Source organism: Triturus cristatus, chromosome 3_1, assembly GCF_964204655.1.
Source record: "Triturus cristatus chromosome 3_1, aTriCri1.1, whole genome shotgun sequence".
NCBI lineage: Eukaryota > Metazoa > Chordata > Amphibia > Caudata > Salamandridae > Triturus > Triturus cristatus.
Window position 1 is genome coordinate 199,466,706 of NC_140583.1, and position 13,280 is coordinate 199,479,985.

General features: G+C 40.2%; 1 protein-coding gene across 1 annotated transcript; it reads left to right on the forward strand.

Annotated features, from left to right (window-relative positions):
• Positions 1 to 2,106: 2,106 nt before the first annotated feature.
• On the forward strand, positions 2,107 to 5,735 carry LOC146859911 (zinc finger MYM-type protein 1-like). The gene is made up of 2 exons (XM_085643644.1): positions 2,107 to 3,059; positions 3,505 to 5,735. Exon 2 carries the CDS (start codon positions 3,544 to 3,546, stop codon positions 5,656 to 5,658), a length of 2,115 nt encoding a protein of 704 aa, XP_085499770.1. The 5' UTR covers positions 2,107 to 3,059; positions 3,505 to 3,543; the 3' UTR covers positions 5,659 to 5,735.
• Positions 5,736 to 13,280: the final 7,545 nt, after the last annotated feature.

A 13,280-nucleotide genomic window follows, 5' to 3' on the forward strand; every position in this document is an offset into this window, starting at 1 on the left:
GAGCCTGCTACAGCAACGAGTAACTGCTAATTGGGTGCCGCGCACCTATGGCCAATCACTGTGGCTTATGTCTGAACACAGTGACAGTGATTGGCCATGAGGTGCGCACTCCAGCAGTCGGTCGCGTCATCACGCACGCGGTGGTGCGACACACTGTCTGCTCATAACCTCGTGGCGGCGGTGCGTTCAGAGGAGTCGACCCGTCGTGACTGAGTGACTCGTCGTCGTCGTGTGTGTCATCGTGAAAAGTACCTGGGCTGAAGTAAGTACTGTATGAGAAAACAATAAGGAAATATGTACTAGGCCTGTAGCTCTTACACTCGCCATGCTTCTGGGACAACACATAGGAGATGGCAGCCCTGTTTCGGCAGAATATTGTACAGCTCAAAATTGTCCATTCTGTGTTCTGTAGGTGCACATTGAACATAGCAACTAAATATCTGTTTATGAATTAATAGAATATTTTTGAAAAACTGAATTTCCCTTTTATATACACAGAAATATTACACACCTTACACTCTTTAATACGTGGAGTTCGAGAGCAACCGTGTGTTCCGTGCATCCTTTAAAGGGTGAATTCATAGTGCCGAGTGGACACTACTTGACAGATATGAAAGAAATCACTCAGTCAAGTTCGACAGGAAATCATTATGTAAAGTCTTTACTATAGTGGCGCGTGGAAACGACGACAATGGCACGCGGCGGGAAGGGTTAGTTATGAAAGTCTATTTAATTTGTGAAGTAAATAAGGAGGCGTGGCCGCCTCCCTGGCGTGCACTGGGATTCACGAGGGAGACTTGGAACGGATCCCAGACAATTAGGAAAAGACTTCCAATATTGGAAATCTGTGAAGGGGCTGACAGAAAAAAGAACAGTTTATTAGCTTTAATTCCGAGCTTCTTGGAATTAAGTCTCCAGAGAATATGAACCGAAGGGGCATCCAAACAAAACCGAGCCGCGGGAAGCTGATCGTCATTAAACGGATACAGGACTTAACAAGGCGAAATCAGGTGTGCCACCTACCAATTTTGGCTTCCAGATGAAGCGCCGAGACCCACGTTCTCAGCATTACCGTTGCACTCCCAGTTTCATAAATAATGGAAGCAATCTTTCTTATGGTAATTGCTGTGCCCTTACTTGCGAAGGCTTCCACAAAGTGACGCTAACTTTAGAACTTATGCAAATGACGGCCGTGTCCTTGGAGTAATGTGGCATTTCACTGTCCTTATTAAAGGACTAATAGGAATGGAGGAGGCTGTGATGTGGGTCGGGCCGAGGAGTGCAAAGTGGGCGACAAGGGCGAGCGAGGACATCCGATTTCAAAAGCACGCACGATGTTGTTTGAGTCCTACATTTTCCGTAAAAAGTTAAATGTTTTCAAAACGTTCAATTTGTACTAGCCAGGGTGTTAATTAAACCTGCACCAAAGGTTATTAATAAAAAATCTGATTATTTTGGATAGATTATGTGGATCGCTTTTAATAAGAAATGCGACTAATACTTATCTGTCTGTAAAATTCTGATGCGTTTTTGTTGCCTTCCGTTCCTATCATGCTTGATTTAAATTGTTAATTTCTCAAGGGAATCCGTGAGGGGGTGAATGAATCTGCCCTCGGAATGAATGTCATTTTAGCAAGGTGCCGTTGGGCCACTTTTAACCGAGAAAAAGCAAATGGCTTAATTGAATTCAAATCCACAATAACAAGGGCACCGGCTTTTCTGATGAGATAAACAATAAACGATTGAACGCTGCTAATTTTCAGACATTTGCGAATCAGAATTTCCTACAGATGCAGGAAAGGAGCATGAGGCAGCAGAATAGTGCAGAATAACACCTCTACATTCTTTACAATTAGACTAGGATCTCCGTCTATGGAAGGTAATACTGCTTCTGCAGATACACCGCTAAAACATGCCTGCAGTCATTCTCCCCAAGGAGGTGAATCTTCTGGAGAAAGGCCATTGACACCTCTCTAGCATGGACACACAATGTGCGTCTTTTCATGGGAAAACTTAAACCCACCCTGCACGTTCTAAGTCAAACATTTAAAGGTGTCCTAGTCCTAACTGTCTAAGTAAGCAGCAATTCATGCTCCAGCAAAGCTTAACTCCAAAAAAACAGGATAGAAAATAGAAATGCATATGTCCCACAATTATGTGATAAACCGATAGGGCGTATGTTGGGCGCTTGTGAGCTAGGAGCAAAAACAATGTGTGTGTACGAAGAATGGTTGTATGCGCACTTTCTCTGTCCATGTACACAACCGAGCGATGAGGTGGGTTTCAGCTGGGTGTGCAATTTATCACCCCAACTAGGATTTATAGTTTATAGCTGCACAACCCGAAATAAAATAAAGGAGCAAAACGCTGTTTTGAAGCAAAATCCGGTAGATTTACAGATTTTAGAGACAGTTCTCAAGGGGAGCTCTTGAAATAAATGCTTGAAGATCTGCACCAGTACCGGGCAGAATTACCCTTCGGTGCAGCATGCACGCCAAGCTTTTCACACTATGCCCATGCACACTGACTGAACTACTCGCACGCTCTGTCCGGGTGGGTCAAGCTCCTTGCAGATTCACGACGAGACGCAGTTTCACGCTATTTTTTCACGTTGGACTACTACCAGTGTTGCACTTCTTAATGTATTGATTAAAGGATAATTTGAATTTAAAATTGTGATCTATTGTATTCCATAAAGATACTGAAAGCTAAAGATCATATCATTATTACATTTAAATGTAAGCAGGTTCCAATGGATAATTTTAACGTAGCAGACTAAAAAAAAGTCTGGTTTCCCCGAACATCAAACAAAATAAATATTTGAAGAACACTGTAGTTATTTTATGTTAACTTGAAGAACTGACGCTGGTAAAATTCATTGGGATTACTTGTATTTTAAAAGCAATGCTTGTCTAGTTACAGCACGTTATTTTTATTTTCAGCACCTTCTAAAGCTTGACAACCCTTACCAAATTTTTGGTCATATTTCCGGCGAAGAACAAGACCTCCTTTGCTGCTCTTTCACCCCGGCTACGACCCAGCAAACACCAGAGTTAAAGGTAAGGAAACTGATGCTATTTTTTTTTTAGATTGGAGTTAGAGCTATGTGTGTGGTCACTGTACATGGTGGTTGGGGTAGGCACACATTCTGAACATTGTACCCTCAGTAGATGGAATTTACTAACAGCCTTAGCCCTGTGATTTGGCCAATAACGGTTGTTAACAGCACTGCTGTTAACAACCGTTATTGGCCAAATCACAGGGCTACAGCACTAACTATCCCTTGCCTTGTTCAAGGCCCTCAAGCAGTGTCTGTTTCAGTGCCTTCAGCAACCACTATGGCACACAGAGGCAGCAGGCAGTAAGGCTGTATTTTTAGCAGTCATGTTGTGCAAAGGGGAGCTGTTGGAGATTTATTGCGATACTGCACAAGATATATGTATTTATACTGCAATTTTATATTATTGCACCGCACCTTATATGTTGTACTTTGATTATTGGCAGGTTTCTTTAATATATATTGGTAAGGCCAGCATCGTCATCATGAATACAGTACAAGAGCTGATTACAAGGTCATTCCAGGCACGGCCACTTCAAGAGAAAATAGATTTAAAGCAATTGGGACCTCATCGGCCTGACCTAAAACTACAGCAAACTTCCCAGGACAGAGGAAAAATGTCCACACGTACATTCTCAAACGCCTGGTACACAAAAGCTGATTGGCTTACAGGGTGCCCTTTAAGAAATTCTCTGTTCTGCTTCCCCTGCTTGCTGTTTGGTGGTGAGTTTTCTTGGACAAATCAAGGAGTAACAGACTTGAAGCATTTGTCTGAAAAAATAAAGAAGCATTCACGCACAAGAAAGCATATGGAAAACCTGACTAGACTGGGAATGTTGGGGGAAGATGCTCCGATTGAGCAGCAGATAAGTGATGCATACCGCAAAGCAATACAGAAACACAATGAAACAGTTGATAGGAACAGACAGATTCTATCCAAAATAATTGATTGCATTCGTTTCTGTGGTGCTTTTGAACTGGCATTGCGAGGCCATGATGAATCGGAAGGTTCCCCAAATCCTGGAATATTCAAAGGCCTTGTGGATTTAATAGCAAGCATAGACAAGGATATGGAAGCACATTTAGCACGTGCTACAGTCTTTAAGGGCACCTCTAAAACAATACAAAATGAACTTCTTGACTGTATGCTCGAAATTATGAGAAGCCATATTGTGCAAGAATTGCAAAACACAGACTTTGTGGCTATTCAGGCTGATGACACCACTGATGTGGCCACTAAAACACAGTCCGTATTAGTGTTTCGATACATTGACAATGACAGACAAGTTGTGGAGAGGTTCTATGGTTTCACACATTTAAGAGACTCTAGTGCAGAAACCATTACTGCAGCTATACTGCGTCAACTGAGCTTAATTTTTCCAGAGCTGCCTCAAAAAAAAAAACTTATTGCGCAAAGCTATGATGGTGCGTCCGTAATGAGTGGAAGCCTTAGTGGAGTACAAAAGAGAATTCGAGATGTGTACCCTAATGCTCATTATGTGCACTGTTACGCTCACCAACTTAATCTTATTATGCAACAGGCAGTATCAAAGATCACCGAGACACGGATTTTCTTTCAGGATATAGGAGGCATGGCAGCATTCTTCTCGCGTTCCCCCAAAAGAACAGAAGCACTTCATGACATTGTAGACAAAAGCGTTCCAAGGGGATCCTCAACTCGTTGGAACTTTAACATCCGTACAGTCAACCTAATCTATGAACATAGAGAGGACCTTCTGAAATGTTTTGAAGCCATAGAAGCCAATGATGAGTTTGATTACAAAAGTCAGATTGAAGCCCATGGCTTTGGTAGAACACTACAAGACAGAGAGTTTCAGTTCTTACTGTATTTATTTCATGATATAATGCTAGCTGTCGACCTGTTATACAATCAGTTACAAGCACGAGAGATAGATACTGTCAAAGTGCAAGCATATACTACTATGTTTGTACAAAGCATAAGCAAAGTGAGAGATGGGGTTGACAATTTAGAGAGCAAACTGCCAGAGAAATATTTTTTCACAAACCACAGGAAAAACATCACCACTATGGTCCGAATTGCAAAGGAGATCTGTGACATTGTAATTGTGCAGGCACGAGAGCGTTTTTCTTTCACTAAACATTTGGTGAGTGCCACATTATTGCAAAGTCAACAGTTTGCCAAATATGATGAATCCTTCCCGGAGCGTGCTCTGAATGAGGCTGTGGGAGCTTATCCTATGCTCAATAAAGAAGAGCTGAGAACTGAGTTGACTGTACTGTACGGAATGCCTGTGTATCGGAAGGCCACAAGTGCCTTGTCTTTGCTGGCTTTAATCCATAAACTTAACATGGAAAAGTCACTTGGAGAGACAGTGGCTTTACTTAAAATTGTCATAACCACTCCTATGACAACAGTCGAGGCAGAACGATGTTTTTCAGCCTTAAAGAGGATTAAGACATTCCTGAGAAACACCATGCTTGAGGAAAGACTCAATGCTTTGGCAATGCTCTCTGTAGAGAGCAAGCTAGTTCAGAAAATCCCGGACTTTAACACTAAAGTTATTGAAAAGTTTGCTGCTCTTAGAGAGAGACGGGCTGATTTCATTTACAAAAAGTAAACAATGTTGAATGCTGCTACTTTGCAACCAGTTTAGTTTGTTAAATAAAAAACATCTGTGAGTGAGGTACTCAGAAATGCATTGTATCTCGAAGTCTGTTATGAAGCTCTGTGGTTATACACTGAATAAGCAGCTACCTATGTTATATGACATCTCTTTATTAATGTTATAACTGCACTTTCACAATTGCTTTATTAACCTTCCTGCTTTCTCAAATTTGCTTGAAAATGCACCATTTCTCTTCTCTTTTTTCAAAATTTTCTCGGGGGGAGAACCCCCCCGAACCCTCCTTATAGGGGTTTGGGCTCGCTCGCTACGCTCGCTCGCTACGGTGAAGTATACCAATCATTTTACGCCCCACCACTTTAAAATGTCACCAGCCGCCCCTGAGCACCAGTTACGTTACATGAGGAAAATAATGGTGTACCTAGCTCCAGAACTCTGTAACATCTGAAATCCTTCACCATCATTCTCAATTCTACACTTGTAATCATTTTCCTTTAATTGTCCTTCTTTAACTTCATCATCAACATTTAAAATGTGGTCAATCAAAAGTTAATCTTGGATAACCTCATCAACCAAACTAATTAGATATGAGTCATTACCTTCAAACTCAGTTTTACCTTCTGTTCCTTCTCATAATGCCTTAACTAATTTGTTGACCGCCTTAATGTTCTTACATACTGTTCATAGTAGCCTATTTTATTGCACTGCATGCATCTGATACTCTTTGCTGGACAAGACTTATTGTTTGCCCAATGATTAGTACTACCACATCTTATAGAGCAATTTGTATCTGATACTTTAGACTTATCACTAGAGTTTACTTTTCCTATGTTAGTTTTAGATTTAACACTGTTAACTTGTTTGTGTTTGATATAATTTTCTTTTCTATTGTCCATCACATTAATGTTAGATTGCTCGCTTTAATTAATTGTTTTCACACACCTTGTTATTAATTCCTCGCTCCTTGCTATATCAAGAGCCTCCAATAACATGGGATTGCGCGCACCCCACAATTTTTTTAATGGACATATTAGATGTTTCCATCATCATTTTGTCCATGATGTACTCGTCATGATTACCTATAAGTGCTCAATTCACTAACAAGGCCCTGAGAACTATAAAAAAACTTCAATGGTCTCATCCTCAGCTTGGACTCCTGAAAAAATGTGCATTTGTTCCAAAATTACATTTGCTCTTTTTTCCCAAAATATAATTCTAATCGTCTCATCGTTTTGGCATACAATGTCATATTATAACCCCCTTCTGGAATTTGTATATCAGGAAGTGTGCGATATACTCTTAATTTTTCTTTTCCCAAAAAGTGCAATAAAATGGCCCCGTTTTCTGTCATCAGCATTCCTTTCACTTGAAGCAAGCATGTATATTTTAAATGCATCAGCCCATTCATCCCAAGGAGTTTCAGGTTCCCCTGAAGAAGGCAAAAAACTAGGTGGAGAGGACAAATGATTCGACATGGTGGCGGGGTATGTAAATAGAGTACAATTTAAATAGCAAACAATAAATTAAAATTAGAAATGTAGTCACTGTTGTTATGTAAGTTAAAACAATAAATGTAGTCACCGTTATACTGCTGCATTGCTCTGAATTCCAAAGTCCAACACCTATGAAACAGATTTCATCAATTTCCAGTGAATAGATTGGTTGGTTCATAATGTAGATCTGCACAAGTGCAGGCTTCCTTGTGCATGTTACACTGTTGAATGCATTACTCTGCAGACATGAAATGGTTGATGACACATGCAGACTTGTGCCTGCGCTTGTTTTCCTGTACACATACACACAAGAGAATGTATCAATCCTTTCCTGCTTCTTAAAGCAATGCAACAAGGATTTCTATGCACGCTAACTCAAAGGAATGTGTCTATTCAATAACGTGGTGATGTTTTGTGAGGTGGTGCGTGCTGAGGGGAACACTTGCATACAGCATGGAGTTGCATTTGAATAATTATTGAAGATGCACTAGGAGCAAAGTCTCCACAATCAATGGCAAGTACAACAATGATGGTTTAAATTATGAAAATATAATTTTTGGGGAAATCCAAATCCGACTAGAATGTCCAAATCCAGACCATATATAAACTGATACACTGCCAAATTGAACCCAGAAAGCTCTACTAACCTTTGGAAAAGCGCATTGATTCACAGCTGGGGAACAGTTGTTTCCACTTTTTTATGATTCATTCCACAGCAGACAGATGAAAACCAGGAATGCAACGTAGATGAAAAAGTAAGTATGTTTATTCCGTAAGCTCTCCCAGTGCAGCCAGTGAGGAGAGGGCAACATCTGACTGCCTCCTTCCATTCTATTCATAACAACATCCAGCAGATGACATGGTGACATTCCGATGGTGAGGTGGGCACATTCTACGCAATGAATAAGAACACTACATCTTTATAGTCAGCATTGCCCAGAATAACCCCATCATGAACCATGAACTCTATAAATAAAACATTTTCAAGAAAACTTTACACCAGCTAAAATCCCAATAATAAAACTCAACTCTCGATTGAGAAGTGGTTTTATAAATACAGTTAATATTGTTTATTTTTTGATCTTGAAAATTTAGAAAGGGAACATACTGTTCTGAACTTTGAATAATTGGGATGTACTTTGCTACTCTTATCTCTGAAATGTACATCAGAATTCATTTAAAGGAGAATCTATGATTTCTTTTCGCAGATTAAATGGATCTCAGTCAATTCTTCATGGCATGGGTGGGCGGAATTTGCGAAATTCACTTTCGCAAATTATCGCGAAAATGTTAAACATCTCCGCAAACACGCGGTAATATCGCAAAGATGCGGAAGTTTTTTTCCCGCCCGTTCGCGGTATTTTCTGCGTGGTCGCGGCTCGCCAACTTACCCATGCGGTTGCTCGCGGGCGCGGCCATCTTGTTTTCACTTGTCTCGCGGTGCATGATTGCGAGAAGAAAGACGTGATTGCGTGACGAAAGACGTTACTGCGGGCGCGAACAGCGCAAATTGCTACCAACAATCCAACATCTCGTGGAGAACGCGACCGGATCGGGAAAACTTGTCGGCGAACGCGGGGATTCAGGTAAGGTGATCGCGCGCACGCGAGAATGTATTATTTTACAGCGCGAGCAAGCCAAAAATTTCCGGTAAAATGCGGATTGCGGAAATTTTGACATTTGTGCGCTCTCCGCGGAACGCGAAAATGTCAAATTATCGCAATTTCCGCAAGCGGAACGGAATTTTAGCTCAGGCCTAATTAACTTATCTGATTGCTTTGTTTAAACATTTTTACTTTTTGTAGTGAAAGCAATAATTATATTTGTTAAATATTCTTAATGGGGTTATATACTGCTGTTATATTTTGTCACTATCTCCATACACTAAGCAGGGTTAGCAAACTCTCCACAGTCTTGGCTGTACTTTTTCATAGTACTTAAACTAGAGAGGTGGCCCCACCAGCCAAGGGAACAGGGCACTACTCAACAGTAGAGAAATATGGCTTCCCTTGGGTAGATATGTACCAAAACAATTCACCCACTCACGCATCCATTGCAAACGCAATGAACATTCTAAGGTGTATCAAGAATAACTAAATTAAAATTAGCATTTTAACCTCCACATCCAAACTGAAGATGCAATATCAAAAATGTATTTGATTTTTTTAAGACATCCGTGTGTCACACACAATATACGACCATTTCAAAATATATAAAAACATTAATAAAATTCATACATAGCATGAAAGTACATGAGTCACATACATAATAAACACATGTTAAAATCCAGCGAAAAACACATTATACATTAAAATCACTCATGATTAAAAAAATACACTTTATTTACACTCGCCACTCTCGCTTTACGAGTGAGCCTTCAGTATCAATTATTTATAATCAATAACCATGGATTAGTTTATATTGAAACAAAATCCCTAGAAAGCATCTATGGTATCTTAATACAGAGGAGTAGTTTCAGTAGCACAAGTAGAATAACCACCATTCATCTCTGGATGACATAATACTCAATTTTGGAAAATTATGCTCCCCTTAGGCAAACGTATGTCTTTTTAACTTCAGTAGCTGAATCAAGTACCATAAGGAGTCTCCAGTTCTTTGATACTATAGAACATGTTAATTAGATCACTTTTGCCAAATGACCATCGCTAATATAGTATGTGTGTTGACAGTATGTTTCAGGTATTTAAAAATGGCCCCCAGACATGCGCTTCGAGTAAGGGATATAGCACGAGTGTTAATATTAACCTTTAGGCAGTTAAAGATGGCCTTCAGACATGCGCACTGAGCAAAGAGCATGTAATGCTGGGAGTACGCGGTCCTGCGTTTCCAGGTGTTTTTGCTTTAAATAGCAAGCCATTAAACTAAGGAGATAACCATAGAGCAATAGACGCGGGTGAAGACCGACAGAAAAATGGTAAGTGGGATGCGGCGAATAGATATTTTGACTTGTTTCTATGTGAGACAGGGGTCTGTGACAGAATATAAGCGAGGAAATAGTATTATCCAGTATAGGTGTATTATCAAACCTCTGGGGGCACTAAAACCAGAATGAATATGAGTTAGTGTCCTTTTGTCTTCGCTGGTTTGGTGTACACATCATATAAATATACGGTAGCGTGTACTATCCTGCATTGATTTAATTTTCACACAGATGGCCATAAGTTAATCTAATAGTTCGGAAGTTTAGAGGTACCCCGCAAGAGTGGATACGTCCTAGAAAACCTATCTAGTATCATATGCCTTCTGTACATAAGATGTTACAATACATTTCTCCCAGTATTTTAATAGAAACCTGACACATTGTCCGTTTCCTTTCATGGAACTACCCGTAAAATTGAACACTGCATGACTCACTGAGCGTGCAATACAAACATATACTGCCCCAGATCAAGTGGGAGGCAGCAACAGGAGGAGCAGATTCTCTGTTCTAAAGAGGGATGGAACTCTTATTCTATACAAATAAGTGTCTTTCATTTTTGAGGTAAGAATCACAGTGGTCAGCTTTAGTTTCTATCTGGCCAAAGGGTAAAGCTTTATTTAGCAAACATGCACTCTATACTTTAAATGTTTATTTCCCTCTTTAATATTTACTCTTAAATTTACATTTGTAGAAGTACCGCTACGATGAATAGGGTACTTGGTACGTATTGAAATTTAAAATAAGTTCCCTGCCACCTACAATAAAGCGAATAAAACCTTCTTCACACTACACTGAGAGTGGTGAGTGTGAATAAAGTATATATTTTTAATCCTGAGTGTATGTGGAATGGATGTATGGTGTGTTTTAAAGTGGGTTGTGATCATTCTAAAAAATAAGTTTCTTTTGCTTCTACCACCAACCCGATACAAAGATGCAATGTAAATAGATTTTGTAAATAATGTTAATTGGGTTGTTATTTTGGTGATGGCAGAGTGACTCATGCATTTGAGGGAGGGCTACTGGTTCAATAGTACAGATATTGAAACCCCCTCATTGTGTATGTTTTCCCTTTCTTTATTTAGAATAGAACTCTGGTAATATATAGAGGAGGAAACAAATCCCTTATCTCGCTTGTCCTGATGAAGGTGGTCCACAATTGAATGATTGCCAACGAAACGTGTCGATGCCATTTTCCCTGAATCCAACCACAAAGAAATTTGGGGAGGAATAAAGTGTTATACCGACCAGTGAACATCTTTGATGAATAAATGTTGGATTAGCCTGTGCAATAGTTCATATAGATCTGTGCCAACAATAGAGTCCCAAATGTATTTATTTGTTTTTAATGTATAATTTCTTTTTCGCCGGATTTAACATGTGTTTATTATGTATGTGACTCATGTACTCTCATGCTATGTATGAATTTTATTAATGTTTTTATATGTATTGAAATGATCGCATATTGTGTGTGACACACGGATGTCATAAAAAATCAAATACATTTTTGATATTGCATCTTCAGTTTGGTGGTGGAGGTTAAAATACTAATTTTGATTTAGTTATTCTTTATACACCTTAGAATGTTCATGGTGTTTGCAATGGATGCATGAGTGGGTGAATTGTTTTGATATATAGCTACCCAAGGGAAACCTTATTTCTCTACTGTGAAATTTTTCATAAACAGATGTCAATTAGCAGCAACACGTATGACCACATAGAAATGGATGTGCAAAGGAGCAGAACTCCTCCTCACAGCTCTTCAGCTGTTCTCCTTGGCAAAAGTTCATCTTGAGTCCAGACGTGATGTAAAGTTCTGGGGTTTAAGGTCTACTTCTTTTACCCCATTTTGTCTTTGCTCTCTTTGTGCAAGGGTCCCTGGGCCCAGTCCAAACTAATTCTGTCCTCACTGGTGCAGTATGAGCACAGGGGATGGAGACAGCATTGTGCAAGGGAGACAGGCCCTATTCAGGTGCAATAAACTCTCCTCCCACTTCTCTAAATGCAGCCAAGTCCCAATCAGCTTAGCTCTGAGTCACCCAGGAATGACCAGGCACACTTCAACCCCCCTAGCCCCTGTCACTTAAAACAAGGCAGTCAATCCTCAAGGAGGCAGAGGCAAACAGAATGGTTAAACAAGAAAATGCCTACTTTCTAAAAGTGGCATTTTACAACACACAATTTAAAAATCATCTTTACTAAAAGATGTGTTATTAAATTCTGAGTTCAGAGAGCCTAAACTTTATTTCTCTGTCTTGTCCCAATGGGAAGTTGTACTTGTAAGATGTTACAAAGTATCTCCCATTCTATCCTGTGGAGCAGATAGCCTTTCAATAGTGAGAAACTAAATTGACAGTATTTCACTTTCAGGACATGTCACACACACCTGTACATGTCCCACCTTTCACATAGACTGCACCCTGCCCATGGGGGTATCTTGTGCCTACCATAGGTGTGCCCTACATGTGAGAAAATGGATGGTTAGGGCCTGGTAAGTGGATGCACTTTCCTGGTAGACATGGCAATTAAAACTGTGCATAGCCACTGCAGTGGATGGTCTTAGATACCTTTTCAGGGCTACTCATGTGGGTGGCACAGTCGGTGTTGCAGGCACACTAGTAGCATTTGATTTACAGACCCTGCCACATTCAGTGCACTTTACTAGGGGCTTACCAGTAAATCAAATATGCCAATCATGGATAACCAATCATGTTCACAATTATCACAGAGAGCAAATGCCATTTAGCACTGATTAGCAGTGATAAAGTGCCCAAAGTCCTAAAGCCAACAACAACAACAGGTCAGGAAAAAGTAGGAGGAAGAAGAAACAAGTTTGGGGATAACCCTGCAAAAAGGGCTAAGTTCAACAGCCACTGTAAGTGAAATGAAGCTATTTTTAGTACATGGGCTGGGAGTTTGTCAACACAATGGCTTTACTAAAGACTGAGATGTTTCGTATCAAATTTCTCAGAAAAAAACCCACACTGGTGCCAGTGTTGGATTTATTATAAAATGCACACAGAGAGTATCTTATAGAGGCCCCCTGAAAACAACCAGTTTCCAGTGTATTGGCTGACCAGTCCCTGCCAGACTGCCACCACCAGACGGGTTTCTGATTTCATGGGGTGGGAAACAAAGCCTACTCTGGGGTGAGGTGCTTCACACCTCCCCCTTGCAGAAACAGC

Excerpts from the sequence above, each read along its gene's own strand:
- LOC146859911 (XM_085643644.1), top strand. The coding sequence starts at position 3,544 with ATGAATACAGTACAAGAGCTGATTACAAGGTCATTCCAGGCACGGCCA.